Source organism: Prosopis cineraria, unplaced genomic scaffold, assembly GCF_029017545.1.
Source record: "Prosopis cineraria cultivar Desert tree isolate PC_DT_omini unplaced genomic scaffold, ASM2901754v1 PC1, whole genome shotgun sequence".
NCBI classification, from domain to species: Eukaryota; Viridiplantae; Streptophyta; class Magnoliopsida; order Fabales; family Fabaceae; genus Prosopis; species Prosopis cineraria.
Window position 1 is genome coordinate 42,222,290 of NW_026555332.1, and position 22,535 is coordinate 42,244,824.

General features: G+C 35.4%; 1 protein-coding gene across 9 annotated transcripts in view; it reads right to left on the minus strand.

Moving 5' to 3' along the window:
• The window catches only part of LOC129320178 (inositol hexakisphosphate and diphosphoinositol-pentakisphosphate kinase VIP2-like), a 32,492-nt gene that overhangs the window by 7,771 nt on the left and 2,186 nt on the right, over positions 1-22,535 (minus strand). For 5 of the 9 annotated variants that reach the window (XM_054965472.1, XM_054965463.1, XM_054965456.1 and 2 more), the window contains 21 exons: positions 22,222-22,305; positions 20,424-20,487; positions 19,553-19,706; positions 17,705-17,775; positions 16,992-17,096; positions 16,754-16,846; positions 15,773-15,847; positions 15,034-15,119; positions 13,940-14,146; positions 13,766-13,865; positions 13,587-13,657; positions 12,065-12,146; positions 11,114-11,272; positions 10,976-11,018; positions 9,683-9,765; positions 9,437-9,499; positions 9,290-9,364; positions 2,756-2,881; positions 1,830-2,071; positions 1,356-1,400; positions 142-208 (listed from right to left, as the gene is read on the minus strand). In XM_054965472.1, coding sequence (XP_054821447.1) covers positions 142-208; positions 1,356-1,400; positions 1,830-2,071; positions 2,756-2,881; positions 9,290-9,364; positions 9,437-9,499; positions 9,683-9,765; positions 10,976-11,018; positions 11,114-11,272; positions 12,065-12,146; positions 13,587-13,657; positions 13,766-13,865; positions 13,940-14,146; positions 15,034-15,119; positions 15,773-15,847; positions 16,754-16,846; positions 16,992-17,096; positions 17,705-17,775; positions 19,553-19,706; positions 20,424-20,487; positions 22,222-22,305 — 2,095 coding nt within the window. Of the gene's footprint in view, positions 1-141; positions 209-1,355; positions 1,401-1,829; positions 2,072-2,755; positions 2,882-9,289; positions 9,365-9,436; positions 9,500-9,682; positions 9,766-10,975; positions 11,019-11,113; positions 11,273-12,064; positions 12,147-13,586; positions 13,658-13,765; positions 13,866-13,939; positions 14,147-15,033; positions 15,120-15,772; positions 15,848-16,753; positions 16,847-16,991; positions 17,097-17,704; positions 17,776-19,552; positions 19,707-20,423; positions 20,488-20,722; positions 20,787-22,221; positions 22,306-22,535 lie in introns of those variants that run through there. The other 4 variants (XM_054965480.1, XM_054965489.1, XM_054965499.1 and 1 more) reach the window with 4 other exon arrangements.

Here is a 22,535-nt window from a genome sequence, read left to right on the forward strand (position 1 = left end):
TTATAAGTGAAACTTCAGAAAGTATGCACGTTCAGTGAAAAAAAAGCAAAAAAGTTTCACATGGAGGATGACTAATTTAAACCCCAAAACTCACAATGAAGCAAGTTGATGAAAAGATATAATTTGATCTGTTTTATGTACCTGAGCAACTTTAAAGAGCTCATCCAGTCCGTCTAGATTGAGATGTGCGTTGTGCAAAAGATCATATCTGAAAGGTATGACTCAGCATTAACTTTCACGTAGAAATGAAGAGCTGAAAATTAAAACAAAACTGCAAATTCTTTCTTCAAATCCATATAATTGCAGATTAACTTCCCCATGTATTGCGATAGGCAGTAAGAAAATTAGAAACTCAAGATGATATACTGTATGATCAAATTTTAGCATACAAAAAATTATTATATTTAATGAATCTTATTGTTGAATAAACAAAATTCTACACTTTAATACCCAATTTTTAAATTATTTTAATTTTAAATTATTCAATATTTGTTTATACAAAAGTAGCTTAACTAAATTGGAAGGAATGAAGAATGCATTGGGCATTGGTTGGTCATGGAAATTCCTAAACTGTCTGAAGTTCTGCAGCATTGCTTATAAAAATTTTCTTCAATTCTTTGACTATATAGATGGCTACAAAGCATTTGACTAACCCTGAGCCATGCAGGCTTCCTAGTGAGGCAGTCCAACATGAGGCCATTCCTTTTCATCAAGGGAGTCTTTCAGTTTTCATATTCTACGAATGGTCAAGTGCATGGAACAGACTGGACTATGGCCAATTCCCAATTTTTTGGTCTGGTAGGCCCATCTAGCTCAGTTCCAAAAGCAACAATGTTAAGTCTGGTTGCGGGAATGTTCAATATCTTTCCATAACACCTTATCCATTAGTTACGAAGTTACCTATTTTGAGATACTGTAATCATAAGGATCAGAATAATAGTGAGCCATTAGGATAAAGGCGACTACTATGTGTATATATTGACTTGCTCCTGTGAATGAAGTAATTCATAATCATATGATTTGCATTGTTTCTTGTTTGCTAGTAAGTTTTCTGATACAAACAAATTATAAGAAAAAAAATAACGGCAAAGGGGAATGGAAAAAAAAAAAAAAGACTTCAAGCACGGTATGTTCATTACAACATAATAGATTCTGCATCATTCAATTTTCCCTTAAAATCTTTGAACTAGCTTCCTGAATCTGATATACAGAATGAAAACATTTTATTCAGAATATGTTTAGACTATAACTTCTGGCAAAGAACCATCATTTACTTTCATGGTTGATACACTGAAAATGTAAAAATGAACTGCTAGATTAGCATGAAAACTTGAAGGTTAAACGAAATAACTTACTTGCATGAATCATAAACATCAGGAATTTGGGTGATATCAAAGCGTCTGCAAGCAAAACCGAAAGTGAGTCCGTCAATTTTTCATGCGCATAATGCCAAGCCTTTTTGGCTAGCGCTGTAAGATTTTCATGATAGTTTGGAAAAGGAAATTGTCACTGGAAAATGTAAATAAAAAATGGACTTTGCGAAATTTGTATGACAGTTATGATTTCTGATAACCGCAATACATCTCAGTTATTTAGATTTGAGATTTTTTTTTTCAAAAAAAAGCTAAATCAGATTATGAGCAAGGAAGATGAAAGTAATTCATATGCAATGGATTCAGTAGTACATGTAAGCAAAGATGCAAATAACGTACTAGTTATAAGCAGCTTCAGATGTGACAGGTTTTGGTGACATTGAAAATCATAACATCACCAAATCGCCAAAAGATTATAAGAGCAACAAGATTAAAGCTAAGATGGAAAATACTTACTCCTTGCGTTCATTATATAAGTCCCTCTCAAGCTTCTTCCAGCGAGCATACATCAAAAGGAACCCCTCACTCCCACAAGGTAGTCCAGCAGCTATACGATCAACATCAATATTTGTCTTTCCAAGAGCCTTGGCTTGGTCATAAGGAGGAATTACATCATATGAGTTTGTTTCTTTAAGTTTCTCATCTTCATCCTTAGCAAGTAATCTTACTTGTTCAGTAACCTTTTTCGTCAATGTCACCTGATGATATGAGATGCAAGGGAAAGTGAGACAGGATTCGTTATTACAATTGAACTATTCTGCTACATTAGAGCTATGTAATGTCCACGAGCATAGTCCAACATACATCTTTTAGTAGTGAGAAATGATAACCAATAAGAAGAAATTATTTTAAAAAGGAAAGCATTATAACACTACTGATATTGAAAATTTACCAAATTTGTTCATTACCCATTCAAATGAACTTTCTAATACTCTGTTCAAGGTTGGCTCTATCAATTATTGCACAGATATTACTTATTTATACGTTCATTATAGTCTATAAGTGATATTACTTTCACCATCTTAAATGTTATCATGCATTTTAATAATGATGGATTCGACTAATTTTTCTTTTTTCTTCTTTTACACTCAATCTCTGTCTTTGCAGCAGATGATGCAACAGAAGACACCAATACCAAATCTTATTGTCAAGTTACACCTCTGCTTTAATTGAAGGGTATTATATTAGTTATTGAGGTTAATTTGCTAGCCAAAGAAAGAGCAATTAGTAACATGGTTAGTTTGTTAATGACAAGGATTAAAACTAAATACAGGAAACTTAAAAAGGATCATTTCTTTAAAAAGCGCATGCTAACCTACCCACTAAATTATAGCAAAAGACATTTTAAGCAACTATGCATTGCTATATATATAAATCATTACCAACTTGGGAGGTAATTCTGATGCATTTGGCGGCAATCCAGCTCCATCAACCATCCAAGGAAATTCAGGTGATCCGTTATCATGCACTGTCTTGGCACCAGAAGTTATAATCTCATTCAACCGAGCCTATGAAAAATTCAATCAAGCCAACCAAAAAAAGAAATAAAATTAATGTGATAGGACTAACAACAATGACAGATAAAACAATGATAATCAGGTGAACAAAGAGATAAATTCACTGGGTATCCTCTATTACAAAGGGAAAATGTAAAGAATACATCCACTAATCAGCACTCACACAATACTCCTACCCAATCCTTATGCAAGAACAAAGAACAAGGAAGAGACCTCACACACAACCTGGTTTTCAAGAGACCAAGCCCTCTCCACTAACACATTACCACTATCCTCCCATCTGTCATTACCCGCTTCCCCTTTTACACCACCCACTACTCTAACAAGGTCAGGCACTGTTATTTTATTGTGCCTTTCCTACTATGCCCTTGCTCACTCTTCTTCTGATTATTTCTTTTGGGCTTCCTTGTGTAAACACGGCCCCAAATGTTGGGCCCAACAAAATAGTACAAGTGTTCTGCCAGCGTTCAGTAACTAGTCATTCTGGACCATGAGGATTGGCCCAAAATGGCTAGTTCAGATCACACAAAGACCCAATAAGCTAGTCAGTCACTTGAAGCAAAAATCCAATATTTAGATAAAGTAGATATACCACAGAGAGAGAGAGAGAGAGAGAGAGAGAGTGGTTCAGTCCATTAATAATGCTGAAGCATGTCAGAAAAAGACGTCTTAGAAAATATAATGTCCTTGTGACTAAAACTGGAAGTGAAACACGCTGTCAATTAATGTGATAAGACAAAAATTTCACTAACAAAACGGTAACATGTTGATATAATCAACTACGGCTGACTTTTCATTTTTATAAATTATGTAATAAGTTTGAATCTCTAATAGTTTTAAATTTGCTTAAATTATATTCATCAATTATCTTTATTCTAAAAGAGTATCTTACTCAACAAAGGTTTCTCAACTGGATGGCTCCTCATAAATGTTCGCTTCATCCCATCTCGTTTTGGTTGTTTTCTTGCTTAAGTTCTTTTTCCTAGAACCAAAATGGATTTGGCAAGAACTTTTTCCAAGATGCACCAGCTGAAGTCCTATTTTCCTCTTTTTTATTTCTCATAACTCGCTGAATTTAGACCCGAATCGTATTTTGGCGTATCTGTTAAGCATAACCTTCATCAGTATAACTCTCAAATCTCAACAATCCAACCCAAGCAGTAATAATGACCTCTATCCAGTATGTGACTTTTTTATATTGAAAAATTTGTTGGTGCTATTGAATTAGAGGAGAGAAAGTGATTAGAAAAAATGTAGCCAGTGTATTATTACTGATCTACCAGTTTTCATATATATAGGGAATATATAAGACAGAGCAATAAATACTTACACCAAGCAACTACTCTAGTTAACTCTAATAAATACAAAGAATAAATTCTAATTCTCAACACTCCCCCTCAAGCTAGTGTGTATAGATCATATGCACCAAGCTTGTTACAAATGTACTTTATTCAAGGTTCTCAAAGAGCTTTGGTTAATATGTTTGCTAGTTGATCATTAGAGCTAACATACTTCATAGCAAGGCATCCGGATTAAATCTTTTCTCACACAAAATGACAATCTATCTCAATGTGTTTAGTTCTCTCATGAAACACTGGATTTAAGGCTATATGCATTGTTGCCTGATTGTCACAGAACAAGTTCATTCTAGTAATATTCCCATATTTTAATTCCTAAAGAAGCTATTTTAACTAGATAAGTTCACATGTAGTTAAGGCTATGGCATGATGTTCAGCTTCAACACTAACCTAGAGACAACATCTTGCTTCTTACTCTTCCAGGACATTAGATTTCCACCAATAAACACACAATACCCTGAGCTAGAGTGTCAATCAATCGAGCATTTAGCCCAGTCCACATCACTATACCCGACAATTTGAGTATCATCTTGGGAATCATCCTTATCATTATGACCATAGCCAATTACTTGAGAATTCCCCTTGTCTTCATATAAGAGTCCTTGACCTAGGGATCCCTTGATGCACCTAAGAATCCGAACTGCAGCTTCCCAGTGGCTATCACATAAAGATTCCAAGAACTGACTTGCCATACTTCCAGGGAAAGAGATATCAGGACGAGTGAGAGTGAGGTAATTGAGTTTTCCAACTAGTTTCTGATATCTTTCTGGGTTTGCAAGAGGCTCCCCTTGTCCCGATAGAAGTTTGACATTTGGATCTATAAGAGTGCCAACCAGTCGACAATCTAGCATCCCTGTCTCTTTCAGAATATCAAGAATCATGTGATATAGCAACTCCAGTTGATGATTGAGCTACCTCAATGCCCAAAAGATACTTAAGCTTACCCAAATCTTTTGTTTGAAATGATTTCATTAAGTGATTTTTGAGTTTAGAGATCCCATCCTAATCATTGCCTGTAATAATAATTTCATCCACATAAACAACCAGATAAACGCATTGCCCAAATGGTGAGTGATGATAGAACACAAAGTGATCTACAGCACTGCAGATCATTCCATACTCTTGAAGAACGATGCTGAACCTACTAAACCAAGCTCAAGGATATTGTTTTAGTCTATAAAGGGATACAAACCTTCCCAGACTCCCCCTGAGCAACAAAACCAAGAGGTTGCTCCATATACACCTCTTCCTCTAAGTCACCATAGAGAAAAGCATTTTTTTTATCAAGCTAATAAAGAGTCCAATGATTGATAACTGCAATGGCCAAGAGTAAGCGAACGTATGCAATATTGGCAACTGGCAAAAAAAGTGTCATCAATCAAGGCTAAAGATCTGGGTATAGCCCTTGGCAATGAAGCAGGCTTTCAACCGATCAATAGAACGATCAAGAGCAATCTTAATGGTAAACACCCATCTACAACCAACCAATGACTCTCCAGAAGGTAAAGTGACTAGATCCCAAGTATGATTAGTATAGAGAGCAGCCATCTCATAAAGCATTGCTTGTTGCCACCTAGGATGGGCAAGTGCCTCACTAACATCTGTAGGAATGGTAACAGAATCCAAAGAAGATGCAAAAGTAGTATATGATGGAGATAACCGATGATAGCTTAAAAAATTATAAATAGGATAGGGATTACGAGTAGAACGAGTACCCTTATGAAGAGCAACAGGGGCATCATCAGAAGGATGTTGGATTTGAGCAGGAGCCGGTACTGGAGTAGGGAGCAAGTCCACAGCTATATCACTAGGGCCTGCCAAGGAGGAAGGATGAGAGCGATGGTGGTATGTTTGAATAATAGGTGATTTATCAATAATGGGTGGATCAAGGTAAGGAAGAGGAAGGGCCTTAGAAACATATTGCTCAGACTCATAGGAGAGAAAATAAGGAGAGGTCTCAAAGAAAGTGACATCAACTGAGGTAATGTACTTGTTTGTAGTAAGAAAAACAACGATAACCTTTTTGAACCTGAGAGTACCCAAGGAAAACACATTTAATAGCTTTAGCGGCAAGTTTGTCTTTGCCAAGAGTCAAATCGTGGACAAAGCAAGTACACCCAAAAACATGAGGAGGAAGTGAATAAAGAGGTGCAAAAGGAAACAAAATAAAGTAAGGAATTTCATTGTGTAAAACAAAAAAAGGCATGCGATTAATCAAATAATAAGTAGTGAGAACGGCATCACCCCAAAAACGATGTGGCATTTTAGAGTGAAGAAGAATGGTGCGGGTAGTTTCAATAAGATGCTGATTTTTTCTTTCGGCCACACCATTTTGTTGAGATGTGTATGCACATGAAGACTGATGCAAAATACCCCGAGAAGATAAATAATGGACAAACGGGGCAGAGAAGTAGTCCTTTGCATTATCACTTTGTAATATAAAAATTAACATGCAAAACTGATTTTTAATTTCAGTACAAAAAGATTGAAACACAGAGAGTACTTCTAAACGATTCTTTAATAAATAACCAAGTGCAACGGGAATAATCATCAATAAAAGTTACAAAGTATTGAAAACTGAGATTGCTTGTCACACGACGAGGACCCCAAACATCAGAGTGAACAAGTTTAAAAGGAGCATCAATTTGTTTATTGACATGACTAGGGAACAAAGACCGAGTTTGTTTTCCAAGTTGATATGACTCACAATCAAGAGACTGTAAAGTTGAAAGAGAGGGAACCATCTTCTGAAGTTTGGAAAGACTAGGGTGGACAAGATGATTGTGAACAAGATTTCGTGGGATGGCAGTGTAGGTGGCTAGTGATATAGTAGATGGAAAATAGTAAAGTCCTTGGGACTCACGCCCCATGCCAATCATCTGACCAGTACTCCAATCCTACAAAATGATAAAGACAACACTAAAGATAATCAAACAAGAGAGAGCATGAGTGAGTTGACTAATAGAAACAAGATTGTAAAGACATCCAGGAACATAAAGGACAGATTGCAAATTAAGAGAAGGAGAAATGGAAGCTTGGCCGATTCCTTTAACTGTAATAGAAGAACCACTAGCTATAGTAACGGCCGAAAGAGAGATTGAATTCGTAAAGTGAGATAAAAGATTTTTGTTACCATACATATAAGAAGAAGCACCTGAGTCAATAACCCATGGTCCAAGAGAAGAATGAGCAAGACAAGCAACAAAGTTACCAATCTAGGTAATAAAGGCAACATGAGATGATTGCTTGTTAGCTTGGAAACGGAGACACTCTTCATGGTCAGCTCCTCTCAAGCTAATAGAATTAAATGGCTGCTCAATAGGAGTAGAGGATGCATGCGAGTGCAAGTCATAAGTCTGACCAACATTGGCAGTCTGAGAAGGTCGCCCATGAAGACTGTAGTAGTGGTCTCGAGTATGCCCCAACTTGTTACAATAAGTACATTGACGGCGTTTTCGAGGACCACTACATCTACCTCCACCACGAGTAGAGTTCTAAGAAATCAGAACAGAAGCAATAGCAGCAGGTTTGGGAGGAGCCACAGTATTAAGAGAGACTTGAACAAGACAAGCAAGGACATCATCTAGAACAGGAAGTGATGATCCACCAAGAATTGGATCCTAAAGATGACTGAGAGCAGGACGAAGATTGTATAAAGTAAGAACCATGAATAGTTTGTCCCACTCTTTTTCTTAGACTTCAGAAGTGGCAGGCATTAAAGAGCAAAATTCTTGATGAAGAGACTCAATGCAGCTAACACAAGTAATATCATCCATGTCCTCCTATTTCAAACTAACAAGAGAGGTAATCACATTGTAATAGCGGCGAATATCATTGCTGTATAAAGTGGCAGCCTTACTCAAACATCAAAGCAAGTCTCAAAAGATTGATATAAAGGAAGTAACTTGGGATCAATAGAATTCCATAGCAAGGAGCACAATTGAGCATCAATTTTAATCCATGTAGGTTGCTGAGCTTCAAGAATATCAGCTTCTGCTTGGTCAACTGATCCAAATAGCCTTGTCCTTTAAACCAAAGATGAACTAAAGCAGCCCAAGATTTGTAATTTAAAGGCCCATGTAACTTCTCAACGGTAATAATAGGGGTACCATTAAAAAAAAGAGGAAATGGCACTAGTCTTGGATTCTGAGGTAGACATCATAGAAGAAACAGCCACGAGATCAAAGGGAGAAGGCCTTAGCAAGCACGACGGAGCAGACGACGGCAAGAATGGACGTCAAACATGCATTCACGCTCCAGGAAGACCAAGCTGCACAAAGAAACGGAGGTGGCGCGTGGAAGCGCGTGGGGTGGCGAATGGCGATGAAACTTCCAAGACTAACCGGTTGGCAGCCTCTGGACACGGTAAGTGGCGTGCGTGTAATGAACGGAGGCCAGACGGTGATGGGTCAATTAATAGAGACGCATGGATGAACAGTGATGTACGGACAAACAGTGATGTACTGATGAATAGAATTCTAAAAGGAAAAAGAGATGGGTTGGAATGAAGCACAACCCTAGGAATTCAAAACCGCAACTCTAATACCATATTGAATTAGAGGAGAGAGAGTGATTAGAAAAAATGCGGTCAATGTATTATTACTGATCTACCAATTTTCATATATATAGGAAATATACAAGATAGAGCAATAAATACTTACACCTAACAACTACTCTAGTTAACGCTAATAAATACAAAGAATAAATTCTAATTCTCAACAGGTGCAAAGATAAATCAATTAGTAAACATGCTATGACAAAGTGTAAATTAAACTCTTCATGTAGCATTTAAAAGTTTGGTCATATGTTTCTCTAACAAAAAATTACTCTCCCATGTATATGCTAAAACTCATGGTCCCTCAAAATTGTTTGCTGTTGGATTCTGTGCCAGGATAGGAAGAGAGCCAAACAAAGAAATTGAATTGACTTCCTGTATCCAGCCATCTCTAAAATGATAAGCAACAACTTAGCTAATGCTTACAACCATCAGCCGGTTTCACCAGTATTAAAACGCATTAAATATAAAACAAATATTACAAACCTTGGCTTCTTCCATTTCATTACTAGCATTGTCAAGGCCGTCCAACATGGAGGAATCCTTGCTAACAAGGGAAACCTTTAAGAAATATGCTATTTCAGTCAAACATTCAAACGAAGGTCAAATTTTCTTCAAAAGTAGACAACAAACCAGGATTGGTGTTAGCTGCCCCTCAAGGTCAAGAAGACCTTTGGCAAATGCAGCTGCAGACATCTGTTATACAGTTCTCATTAAAATGACTGGCATATGATACCAAATAGAGGACAGGCTAGGAAGATGAACAACAAAGTCTAGAAATCAACATCAAGACATGAAGGGCAAGAACATAAAACAACCATGAACTAAACTACTTAGGCTTTTTCAGCAGGGGGAAAGTGCGTACAACAAAGGACATACCTGCACCCGACCCTCATCAGAGCTGTAAATCTTAAGATCATGTCGATATGTACTATGAAGGCGAAGCAGCCCTGTACCTTCTCCTGTAATTTTATATAACATATAAAGATTGGCCCACACTATAAATAGCAGATTCATTTGTCTAACCAGTTGATGATATAAGAGATAAGAACCCAACAAAGCGTATGAAACTATATAAATGAAAGTTAAAATGCTTTTAAAACAAGTAAAAACCAGCAGATCTTAATAACATGCTGAACTTCCCCTTTTTATGGTCAAATTGTAAGCTAAAAAAAAAAAAAAATCTGCCAGTGTGCCTTAGAGGCTGCACTAACTGAAAATGTGCGATAACATTCACTCCATGAGTGATACAGAGGTAAAGCATGGATCAAATGAGCATCTCACAACTATGATTCATTCATAATCAGAAATAAACTTCACAGGCTACAAGCTCAACAAAAATAACATGGTGCTTTTTTATTTTTTAAGGACAACACAAAAATAGCACGGTTAACTCCATGAAAATAATATCATCTCTTGACAAGCTACCAAGAATGGGAAGATGTTTCAAACACAATGTAACTTGACATCTGAACTTAGCTAGCAAGGCTGTCAAAACTGATCTAAAAGAAAATCATACATACTGGAGATTTTTTTTTTTTTTTTGGTTATGCTTAAATGTTATTTCCAAAACCTTAATGTAACGTTGGATTAGTGAATTTAAATTTTAGATTTAAAATCTCACATTTAAAATACTTTGTTTTGGTATGGTAAAAAATTTCAAGTTCAAAGACAATGAAAAGAGGAAGATGGGAAATGTAAACAAGAGAACAGGAGAGTTGAAATGGCTGCCTTGTTAAATAACTAGGGTGTAGAAGAGATTTGAAATTACAAGAAAAAAAATTATAATAAAATTTGGATTTGAATCAAATCCAAATCCACAAATTTTTATAGGTCCAAATGGTGGACTCTGCCTAAATCCAAATCCAAATCCTCCTACATCCAAATGCAACATAAATGAAATTGAATTAATTTTGAAGAAATGTTATACATGCAGCTTTTGGGATAGGAGCAGAAAAAGAAACGCATTGTATATAGCATCATTTATACAAGACTATCTTAAGAAAAGATTCACATATCTAATTTAGAAAAGATATGGTCCAACTTCATCACTGTTAAAGATTCCAATAGTGACCCCCTCGTTGTCAAACACCTATGCAAACTACATTGTTGGTGATCACTTAGGAAAGGTGGAGGACATAATTTGACATCAAGACAAGTCATTTAACAAACCTGGATATATATTATTCCGGAAATATCTTCCCAGTTCTTCAGCCTGCAGGAAAAATTGTTGACTCATTTAATCTCAAATAACATAACTAGTGGTGCAATCAAACCCAATTCAAGTAGCATATGTCTGTCCATCTAAACCTGCTTTCTGCCAGCATGTGTAAGGACACCGCCATATTTAAGGACCATCAAAGCTTCAACTGGCCGTTCTTCTTCACCTTCACCATTGCTTTTTGCAACTTTGACCCACTTTAGTGGCTTTAGTTGAACCTTCCTATATATGCCAGAGAAATGCCCACCCTGATTGATTTACGGAGAAAATTAGCACATGAAATATGATATGAGTGATGAATGAAGCAATGTAAACTGCAGAAGCACATGTAGCAGTATAACCTTAATCTTCTGTCAGCAATATGCTATAGAACAAGGCATTTCAAGGATAATAAGCAAGGTCGACCATAATAACCAAGTCAGAAGCATCATTTTCATTTTTTTCTGGTTGTTAGCCCATGTTGTTAATGTTCGTTATGACACCAAACAATGGCTAAATACATTATATATAGGTTTCCAAAAAATTGGAAAGTTAAAAGATCCACTTAAGCAAAGCTGCCTAAAAAAGAATTGAATTTAATATAAACTTCCTCACTCATTCGTAAAAAAAAAAAAATGGGAATACTGTACTACACCTTCATCTATTAGCAACAATATAAGATTTTGCCGCCTCAATCAACATTATGATAGCAGAATGCTAGCAGTCAGAGTTTTGACTGTAATCTGGATCTATTCAACTTAACCATTTCTGATTATTACACTGATAATTGTGTGTGTGTGTGTATAGGCTAAGTTTATGCTTGGACAATGCTGCACTTGAGCCTAACATCACACGCTAATGGCTAGGGGTATTGGGTACATCTCTGAAATTCCATGCAGCATCTAAAATTAGGGACTTACCATCAATGGAGAAAAATTGTGAGAAGAACTAATTCATGTTTCATAGCAGTTCAATTTTCATAATTCAACTACATATTGACTTGTAAGAAAAAAAAGAACCCATGGCTCATAGGAAAAAACACTGTCAAAAGAATTAATAACCTCCTCAAGAACTGCTTTAACTTGACGGAGCTTCTCAACATGCTCAGCACCTTCCGCCTCACTATCACTTTCTCGATCTGGTCTGTAAAGTAGAGGTAGATGTAATCAATTCATAATCCTTGCTTAGCACACATAAATAACTTCAAATGAGTATCAGTTATAAACATAATTGACAGAAGCATAAATGTAATGGCCAAATGGTAAATGTTTGGACTTAATTATTTAGATAAAAATACAGATTGTCTTGAACGTGGTAAGAATTGTAGGATTTTAGAATTTAGGAGAGAAGAAAACAGATTTGCATAAAATCACGAAGATTATAGCATGATCTCTCTCTCACAAAAGATGAGGTGAAGAAGATAGGCAAAAAATACAAGTGAGGAAGGAGATTGGCAATGTTTGCTGCAAGTTATTCCTCGTTTGAGGGGAGTGTTGAAATTTGACAGTGATCTCCTCATATAGAATTTGAAATTCAAATATGATCTTTTCCTAGCATGAAGCTGATAAATTATAATTCACTGCTTCTCTGCTAATTCTAGGAAACACGTGAAAGTCTTTAAGCGATGTTGATAGTTCCTATAAATATAATCATGCTCACTGATTCAGAAAAAGTATGAAAATATTTAGCATCAACAGTTTCACATAATTTTAATGAAATTGTTCATTTCTCTAAAGCTCTCAAAACAGACTAGCCTAGGCTGCCACCTGCCAGCCCAATGCTGGCTCCAGATGAAACAAAGCCAAATCATTCCCTTTCATAGAAGATTTACTGCAAGCACATTATGTTGTTGAGTATCCATGCACAAGGGATTCCACTAGTAAAGATATTTTATCTTGTATTTAAATTTAAATACTAGTTAGTCCCTATGTTTTAGAAGTTAGAATATCTGGCGTATCTCTAGTTTTAAACCTTTATCTATTTGTAAAAACCCATTTGATATTGAACAAGAGAATTAGAGTATAGCCAAAAACTCCCTGAAGTTTCTGATCACCAAATTCTACACATTACTTATTTGTTGTCTGAGCCCTAGAAATCTCATTGTCTTACCGATGGAACAAAGTTGTCCACTTGGCAATCAGCATCTTTATGAAGCTCAACAAACAGAATTTTAAAACGAATCTATTCTACTACACAGAGAGATGGGTGGGCTTTGATTGCTTTCTGTCTGTACTCTTCCCTGCATTTCTCCTCTCTTCTCCAATAAAATTTCTCACATCATGAAAAAAGTAATTTCTGCTTATCTTTTGACTAGTTTCCAGTGGCGTTTAATTCAGAGCATGCATCTCGACAACTATGTGAGGGGGAAAAATGAAAGGTACAAAAGACTTCTTGTTTAAAGCCTGAGTCAGAAAGAGGGAAAGGGCTAACATCAGAGGAAATCTTGACAATACTTTTTACAGTTTATCAGACAAGCAGTAACCTTAAATTTTATTAAGTTAGAGGGTGGAATTGATGGCAAGTGAGTTGTGATGCTAATGCTTCAAAAAAAAATACTAAATGATGATTATGTTAGTGCAATACCTAGTACGAGGCACTAGCATCCGCGTGGCATCTAACAGATCTTGCAACTGAACAGCACTTTTTAGTTTTGTCTGCATTTGAAGCACCCTTAGATCAAAGCATAACAGGTCAAAGAATCCAGTACCTTCCCCCCCCCCCCAAAAAAAAAAACGTAATGAAAGGACTAAATATAGTATTACCTCAGCTCTAGGTCGGCCTCCATTGTATTTCAACATTAAGTTAAGAAGCCTTTCCTCAGTAACCTTCATCTTCACCTTCTGTTTAGGAGTTCTATCACCACTGCCAAAACAGAAGATTCATCAAGAAAACCATAAAATCTGAGAAGCGCAAGAGAAATAAGAAATAGAACCTACTGGCGAATAACAGCAATCACACAGTGTAGTTCCTCAGATTGTCCAAAAGTGCCATTTATACCACTACCCTGACGAGTTAGTCCCTCTGAAGGTTGGACTGGCTCATTTACTTTCCATGGTAAAGTTGGTGGGATCGCTGAAGAAAGATGAGGTGCTTTTGCATCTAAAAACAACTTCCGCAACACACAAGCTGCATCATCATAGTACCTTCAGTAGCACAACAGGAAAAAGATATAATATTTGTGTCATAAAACCCAGCTATCTAAAAGAAGAAATATCAGAAGAATGGATAAATTTTCAAACGAATTCAGTAATCATGAACAAGTGGGTTTTTCCTCACTTATCTTTTCTACTCTCAAATGTTGACAAGTATGAGAAGTTTCAATTTCTAATTCACACACACAGGAAATTAACAATGCAAAAGTTTACTTTAAGTCTAAAAGTTATCTGCCATTTGATAACTACATGAGAGTAAAGGCAGCTAGATACTACAGTTAACATGGAGCTTAGAGAGCTAGTCTATCTTATATAATTGATTTGACTGAAACACAACAACCAAGACAAAATTCTTGAGCAAAGTACAAGTTCTATTTCAAGATTCAATTCACCTAGACACCTCTCTTATTCTTTTCCCTTAAGATTTGTCCTAAGCTACATTTAAGTTTTTTAAATTTTGACTTTGAAATAATTCTCTTTCCTCATTTGTCATGTTGCCCACGTTTCATGCTATATACATCTTATGCTATGTCATGCAATTAATTTACATTTGTGAGTGTTCTTTTGGTCAAACAACGATTAATCAAAAGCTGCAATGCACACACAGAAAAGGGGGGGAATCCAATTTATTGAGAAAATGGGCAGTGAAATACTAAGGGGAAATAAAGAGAAACTAATTATATATGGAAAAAAAAACCTCAATGACTGTAAATAACACTGAATTTCAACTTCAAGTCAACAATATAACGAAATAAACACTTATAAGCTTACCTGTGGATGCACTACTAGAAACTCTTAAGCAATAAAGTTACTTCTACTTCGAACCATGCTTCCAATTTAAAAACAAGCGCCATAAAAATATGTAATCAAAAAGTTACTTGTGAGAGTTTTTGACAAAACTCCATCCATTCACATCACAAACATACGAGCGTCCTTCACATCTCAAGAGATCAAACCCACAAACCTGCAAGGGTAGAAGTGGAGAGCACAGTTTATTCAAAATACTGTAACTGGGGGGAAGGGGAATAAGATATCCTTCTATAAATAGAAGATAGACAAAAACAAAGGCCAACATTACATTCATTTAAATACAACTGTGGGGAGATAAGGTATCCTTCTATGTACTTCCCAAAAGGAAAATTGAAGACCAGCAGTGCATTCAATTAAAACACATTGTGATAATCACAAAATCTATTTTTTTAGTCATGAAATACTTTCTGATTGGACCTAACATGATGGTTAGGTATCTCAAGGAGAATTTTCCCCATATAATAATATTTAAATTACTGGATACAAATCAAACTTCAGTGTGCAGGCAAAGGAGCTACAAAAGGAACCAAGAGCCTGCAGCGATTGAACTTCAAGAACCTTGGGGTGGAAAGAGAAATATACGCAGAATTACAGGCTAGATTTAATCGTAGCTCTAACTTCTAGCATCCCACATCATTTCTTTACTAGGTCCAATAACTAGGAGCACTATCCAAAATATAAGCTCAATGCAAATGTTTCTAACATTACAAGAGAACCAGTTCGTTTAATAGTTTCAGTACATAATGAAATAGGACAAGCCTGTTGTTTCATTTAAAAATGTGCAGCAACTGCATTAACAAAGCTTACCGCTTGCCTAAATGCAATGCTAACGTCTCTTGCCATCTGCTTCTCAGCAGGTGTCAGCAACACAGGATACCTTATCTGCCAAATAAGATCACAAACAATATTAACAAAGTCAATTAATGTCACAAGCCATCAGGTCCAGCCTGCTCTGGAATATGCTAGTTCTTCTAAAACCAAAAAATTATTTGATGTTTGCCACATGAATATATAGATTTACTGATTGAACAAGTACCATATTATGAATCTAGGAACAAGACACACGTAATGAACAATGAAATACCAAATTAACTAATTCCAATACAATCCCCAATTATTAAAGTTATGTTCATACTGCTGAAAAAACCATGCCTTGTGCTCAGAGATTTTTGAAGTAAGCCATCAGGAACTCTTCAGTGCAAATTTTCTCCCACAAAAAGCATTTAAATTTTGATGGCCTTCTCCGGTAATGATGTCAAGCTCCCTTTGTGAGGGAAATGACTTGCTTTCTACATGAACATAATCTTTGTGAGCCTGCGTTAAATATTGTTTGTGGATCTTCCAATCCATTTGAATATCCACAAGGGATAATCCTAAAGAAACCATTTGCAGAAACCCACAAAGAAGGCATATTTCTAATCAATGATACCATATTTGAATTTGTTGACCTCAAGTATCCGTGCATATTTACAACTTAATGATTGGTCCCGTCCAATTTAAAATTGATTCTTGCTAACACCATGCCTTTATATTGAAGAAAAACTAACCAAGGTGGAATTCAAACTGTTATCCTTTCTCAACATTTCATTCAAAATTTCAAACCAAGGGGCTTGACAGGAAATGATATGCTGAAACCTCAATAGACAAAAGTCCTCCCTTGGACTAAGACAATGGAATGCAATTGCTAATTCATGGAAGTAAATTACTGTAAAGCATAATGAACAACCAAGGAAAACAAAATGCAGAACATATGGGTGGAGAGACCATAAACTTCGGCAAACCAATCACCTCTTTCCCATCCGGATTCCTCATAACAACACCATCAACAACAGGAGACTTCCTTGCCTCAGCGTGAGCATATTCAGGGCCTACTGTGTAAACCTACAATTTTTCGATCATATTATCTCCCAATTCCAACATTACAAATTATGGAGAAAACTTGACTGAGTAAAAAAAATTCCAAAGACAATGTTTTCAATGTCTAAAACAAAATAACAACAAAAACATTAGTCTCAAACTGCCAAACCTTTACATCAGTCCCTCCAGTTGGCATGAATTCCTCATATATATAGGAGCCTTGACGCCTTACTCTCCTCACCTCTGGGTGGAACTCACTTGATCGATTTCCAACCTAAGATCATAATATATCAATACAAAGATCGAAAATTGTGTAATTATTTCTCATCCATAGGACTCGATGAAAGTAACCAAAAAAAAAAAGGCAAAGGAACTATTTCAAAAACCTTAAGCTATCAAGAAAAAGTATAGGAATGGTTTGAATTTATATCTCAAACAAAATATGCATACACATTGCACTATAATTTTAGGAGATGGAAAATTCTGCTTGTATATGGCAAAGTATTCCACGTTCTTAAGAAAATACATTGTTGTTTACCTGTGGATAACCTAACGTTTATAAATAAATATTATTTATTTATTGTAAATCTGTTATTAGCTGGTCAAATTCATTGTATCATATATCTTCCCTGTATCTTGGCCTATCCCATGATTTACAGCTTATATTTACTCTTTTGATTCTCTGCATTTGTATATATTCCTTCAGAGGGTTCAGTGATCAATGTAGTAGTATTTTCCCTCAAATATCTTCATTACTACAAGAATTAAATCTGACACAAATACGGTTTAAATCACCCTTGCAAAATACAAATGTTGTCTTAATCATTTTAAGTAAGAAGTACATTAGCCTACTTAAAAGAAATTTATCAGCCCAAAAATTACCTTCCTAAACAATTCCTTCATACCTCCACCTGCAGAACTGGGATAGTATATCATTATCCTATGGTCATCAGCTTCAGATAAACACAAAGATAAGAGTCATTACTAGATTTAAGAAAATATATTTACAAGTTTCTACATATCCAATAATTTTGAAGTTTCCATTATTACAACTAAGAAACTTCATTTAAGTATGAAATTGAAGTTATTTATTCAAGACAGCATTTAGCAAATAATCCTAAAATAATTTCACAATTAAAGCATAGTAGAATGACTTCCATTCACTTGATACTTGTGCAAAATCTGCAATACGCACAAATTTCTGAAGTAATTGTTCAAAGGCCATTAGAGTATGCAAATGGTTTCAACAAACATTTCATCAGATTTCTGAGGCATAATTGACGGTTCAACCTCCATGCCAATGATCATGCTGAGGTTTTAAAGACACGTGAATCCCAATATTTTACCACCATAAAAATCAAACTGCATTTATTTTATTTTCAAAGAGCTGATGAGTGTTTTATTTGAGCAGAAAAGGAGAGAAAGAAGGGGGGGAGCCTAACAAGCTTCTGTCTTCAAAAGTTTGGATACTATAATTTGATTTGATTTGATTTTAAGCGCAAACAAATCAAAGTTTAGAAGTTTTAGCACCCTTTTCTGCTGCCCTAGCTGCAGCAAAATAAATCTGACTTTTGACCTTCAACATAACAAGAGTAATATTCCTCATAGTGTTTAGCTATGGGTTTTTTCCTCAAGGAGTTTCCTTCATTCCTCATAAAAAAATTCTTCTTTCATTAGTAAAAAAACGTTATTCACCCATTCCAATTGCTTGTTAATGACATTCACCTAATTTGAACAAGTTGATTTTCCACTTTGTCCATATTGGGCTACACAGTAATATTTATGCTTTTTTTTTTTTAACTATCTTTCGCATATTGTGTGTTCCATGGATAATTTCTGCCATTGTCCTTCACGTGGAAAAGGGATCCTTTGTCTTCAAACTTCATCTTTGAGCAACCCAATGCAATATCCATAGCATTACCAGCTGCTCTGTCAAGCAGACTTTCAGATGTCACAACTAGACCACCTTCAATAGTTTTTTAATCAAATAAATGAAGGAAATACATCTTCTTATTCTGAACAAGTTGATACTTCATCCAAATATAAGTCCATATTGACCAATAAAGCAGTATCTAATTATCTATCATCTGTTCAATTCGTCATTGCATATTGTGTCGCATGTCTCATGTCCACATCTGTGCTTCTGAGGGGCAAAAGATAAAGAAAGAAAAAGAGAAACCTCTTCTGATGGGGAATTTAGTCAGATTTATTTGATGTTTTTAGCAGTTTTTATGTCTTTGATAACCTTCATGTAATTAGTAATTTCTTTTGCTTTATGTTTGGGTTTTCTTTTACCTTAGGTTTAAGCTATTGTTTTTGGGATCTCTAAAAATAGCCCTAGGCTTTCTTCATTTTTAGACTCTTAAGGAACTGAAATTGACATTAGCTATTTTCTAGCATTCTCTCTCCCAATTTTTCTCTTCTCCCTCAGTTCTTCCTTCATTTCTCCCTCATCACTCTTCCTCCCCCATCCCTTCCTTTCTCCCCTGTTCTACATTATCTCCATTTTCAAAATTCACTTGAAAGCAACCAACCTAATGTCCACATCCCCATGGAATAATCAGTTGCTTTGCAGGTTCAAATGATGCAAATATAGTGCTTTTGGTACTTAGTCAATCAAATAAAAGGAACGTAGCAATCAATAAAAAAATAACTTACATCTAGAAGCACAAATCCAAACAAGTTGCAAGCTAAAAGATTTTGACTCTTGGATCCAAGAAAGAAGCTCACCATTAATAGGTTTCTCCACAAATGGCTTCCAAAAACGCATACCACGAATCTCAACAAAATCATCCTCCTCAATAAAATGATCCAACTCTTGGTACGGGAATTCCCTATTTACAAGGGCATATTTTGGAACAGGGATTCCAAACATCTCAAGACGCTTGAACCCCAAACTTGAAAATTAGTTAATCCATTCCAAACTGTAAGAGGGATATCGTAAAGCATTTTGGTTGTAACCAGTCATGCATTGTATTTAATGAGCATACATACAAATATGACTGCCAATATGTTTATTTGAAGTAGGAGAATATTTTTACATAGATATCACAAGCCAACCAATCCTTAGACAATAGCAACCGTCCTATACTATTTCACATTCTATTCATTTTTTTTTTCCTCACCAAAACTTGAAACTAGGATCAACTTCAACTAAATTCTTCGTTGATGGGATTTGAGTTACATAATGAATAACATCTAAACATCAGACATCATATGAACCTGGAATGGCATATGGGCCAAACCTTATCTGTGAAGCCAAGCAAGACCCCTAAAGAAAGCTTAGAATAGATAGCTGGCGTGTCTTGTTACAAAATTATTTTTCATAATTATAATTTATGAAATAAAATTTATATGAGAACAGATCCCAACATACAGATCCAGAAGATAATCAAATGAGTTGGAAGCTATAATCATGGTTGATTTTATTTTCCCTCCTAGTATTTTATGTGGGCTGAAGTCACCATCTTACAACCACATTTCAAAGCATTCAATCAATGAAAGTTTGTTCATCTTTAATTTTTCCGTAGTATGACACAATAGAATGAAATCATAGATATTATTTAACAGAACTGTATAAGGAAAAAATTGTCTAATTTACCTCATATACCATCCTTCGATCATGAAGAAGGTGCTGCGGATCCAGTTCATTTACTAGATAAGGTCTGGATCACAGTGGATAAGATTTTTTAGCTCTACAAAACCAGTTTTCTTAAAAGATGGTACAGCTATAAAAACAATGAATTAAAAAATAACAAATTAAAGTAAGAAACTATTCCCCTATGCATAAATATACACTAAGTTAGGATTTTGAAAACCAGTAGAATAAATAGAGCAAACTTAGAATAAAGTTGAGCAAAACACTAATAATTATAACCTCAGAGTACTTAATAAGTTTACCCCAGATTTGGCCAGCTGATATCTCTACAGAATTATTCTTCAGCAGAGGAAAGAGAGTGATGACCTGTCACATTCTTATAATAATCTCAGGAAGGATTGGCAGGGAAAGTATAACTTGTGGATATTCACAAGCTTCCTAGTAAAAAACTAAGTCCTATGACAATCTTGGTCTTCTGCACAAAGCAGCCTAATACAAATCTTATATACAAGATCAACAAGACAAAGTGGTGATTGCACACAAATTTCATATAAACAAATCTGCATGTGAAGTCTCAGGACAGAATCCTCATTATCAACTTTCAACAAGAATTTTAGACAGAGAAGACACCCATCAGAATCCTCATATCAACATGTATAAAGATCATCCCAAAAGCCTACATTACACAATTAAGTACCGTAACCATAACTGACCAACTTCCACAAAATACCAGAGTTCCAGTTCTTCAGCAACAATTACCCAGTGAAATGCACTATACTTGCTTCTCTAACTTTCATCACCATTCAAGTGATGCTATCCTTATTGCCACTAAGCCATTATTCCAATTGTCACATAGGTTATTATATGTATTTCTCTATTGAGATAAGATCATGAACAAAGGCATGACATAAGAAAATTCAGAGAACAAACGAACTCTTCAAAGAAGAGTACCTAAACCCATAAATGTTTTCGTGCCATACAACTGATTAGAACTTAAATACCGCATGATATCTACTGAATCAAACACAGAACTAAGTCTGAGTATTTTAAAATTTCAAACAAAACACATTTTAGGATTTTCAAAGTAGTCATATTTAGAATTTAGGACTTCATTGTCATTGCATTCTGCTAAGCTAGTTTCTTGCATGGTGACCTCTTGTGGAATTTGCAATTTTTTATCACAACTTTGAGTTAGCAGTAATCAATTTATATCTAAAATAAAAATGGGTTTGAATTATAATTTTCCTGTTAACTTTCTGTGCATCATTTAAATACCTATGCCGCACTAATCTAGTAGTATTAAATATTACAATATGCCAAAAAAAGGTAAGAACATGACTTGCATATCAACTGTACCATTGATATGGTTTTATTGTTTTCTTACCAACCAAACTACTCAAAGATGCAACCATCCTAGTATCTAATTTCACAAATGGAAACAAAGTCTCCATTGTTCCTTTCCCTCAAAAAAATAACAAGGTTCAAACTATTATGCACCTGCTCAATGGTAAAGTTTGGCATCTCATATTCCTTTTACAGATGCTAAACTTAATCGCACATTTTTGGAAAGGTTTCATGTGGAATGTTAATTGTCAAACAGATAGCATATAAGTAAGCATGTCATACTATTTTAGCATTTTATGACCAAAGGAATAATTGCCTATGGTCTAAAAAAAAAAGTATGGCCAGAAACCTAAAGTTGCATGGTTCAACAGTTCAAAAGGCACAAACTATGAAGGGACGGAAGAATGGTGACAGATAAACAATAGATGACATAAACAATCAAGAGTTGCAAGCTTACTTCCTAAGAGCAGCATAAGCTTCAGCCTTTTCAAGGGGATATCCCGAGGAATAGAAAGCAATCAAACAATCACATACTGGCCAGCTGAAATAACAAAATATTTTAAAATTAGCCTTCATAAAGTGCGACCCTAGAGACCCATAAGTTAATGGCAAGCTATTCTGTACCTATAAGTCGTATGATCAAAGCGCATATATGGTTAATGCTGCCACAAGTCATAACTCACTCAATGCTAAGCTTATGATGGAAATTTTAAGGTAGCGAATTTAGAAACCTGAGTTAAAATTTCCAAATTGAAGCTATAACAGTATAGC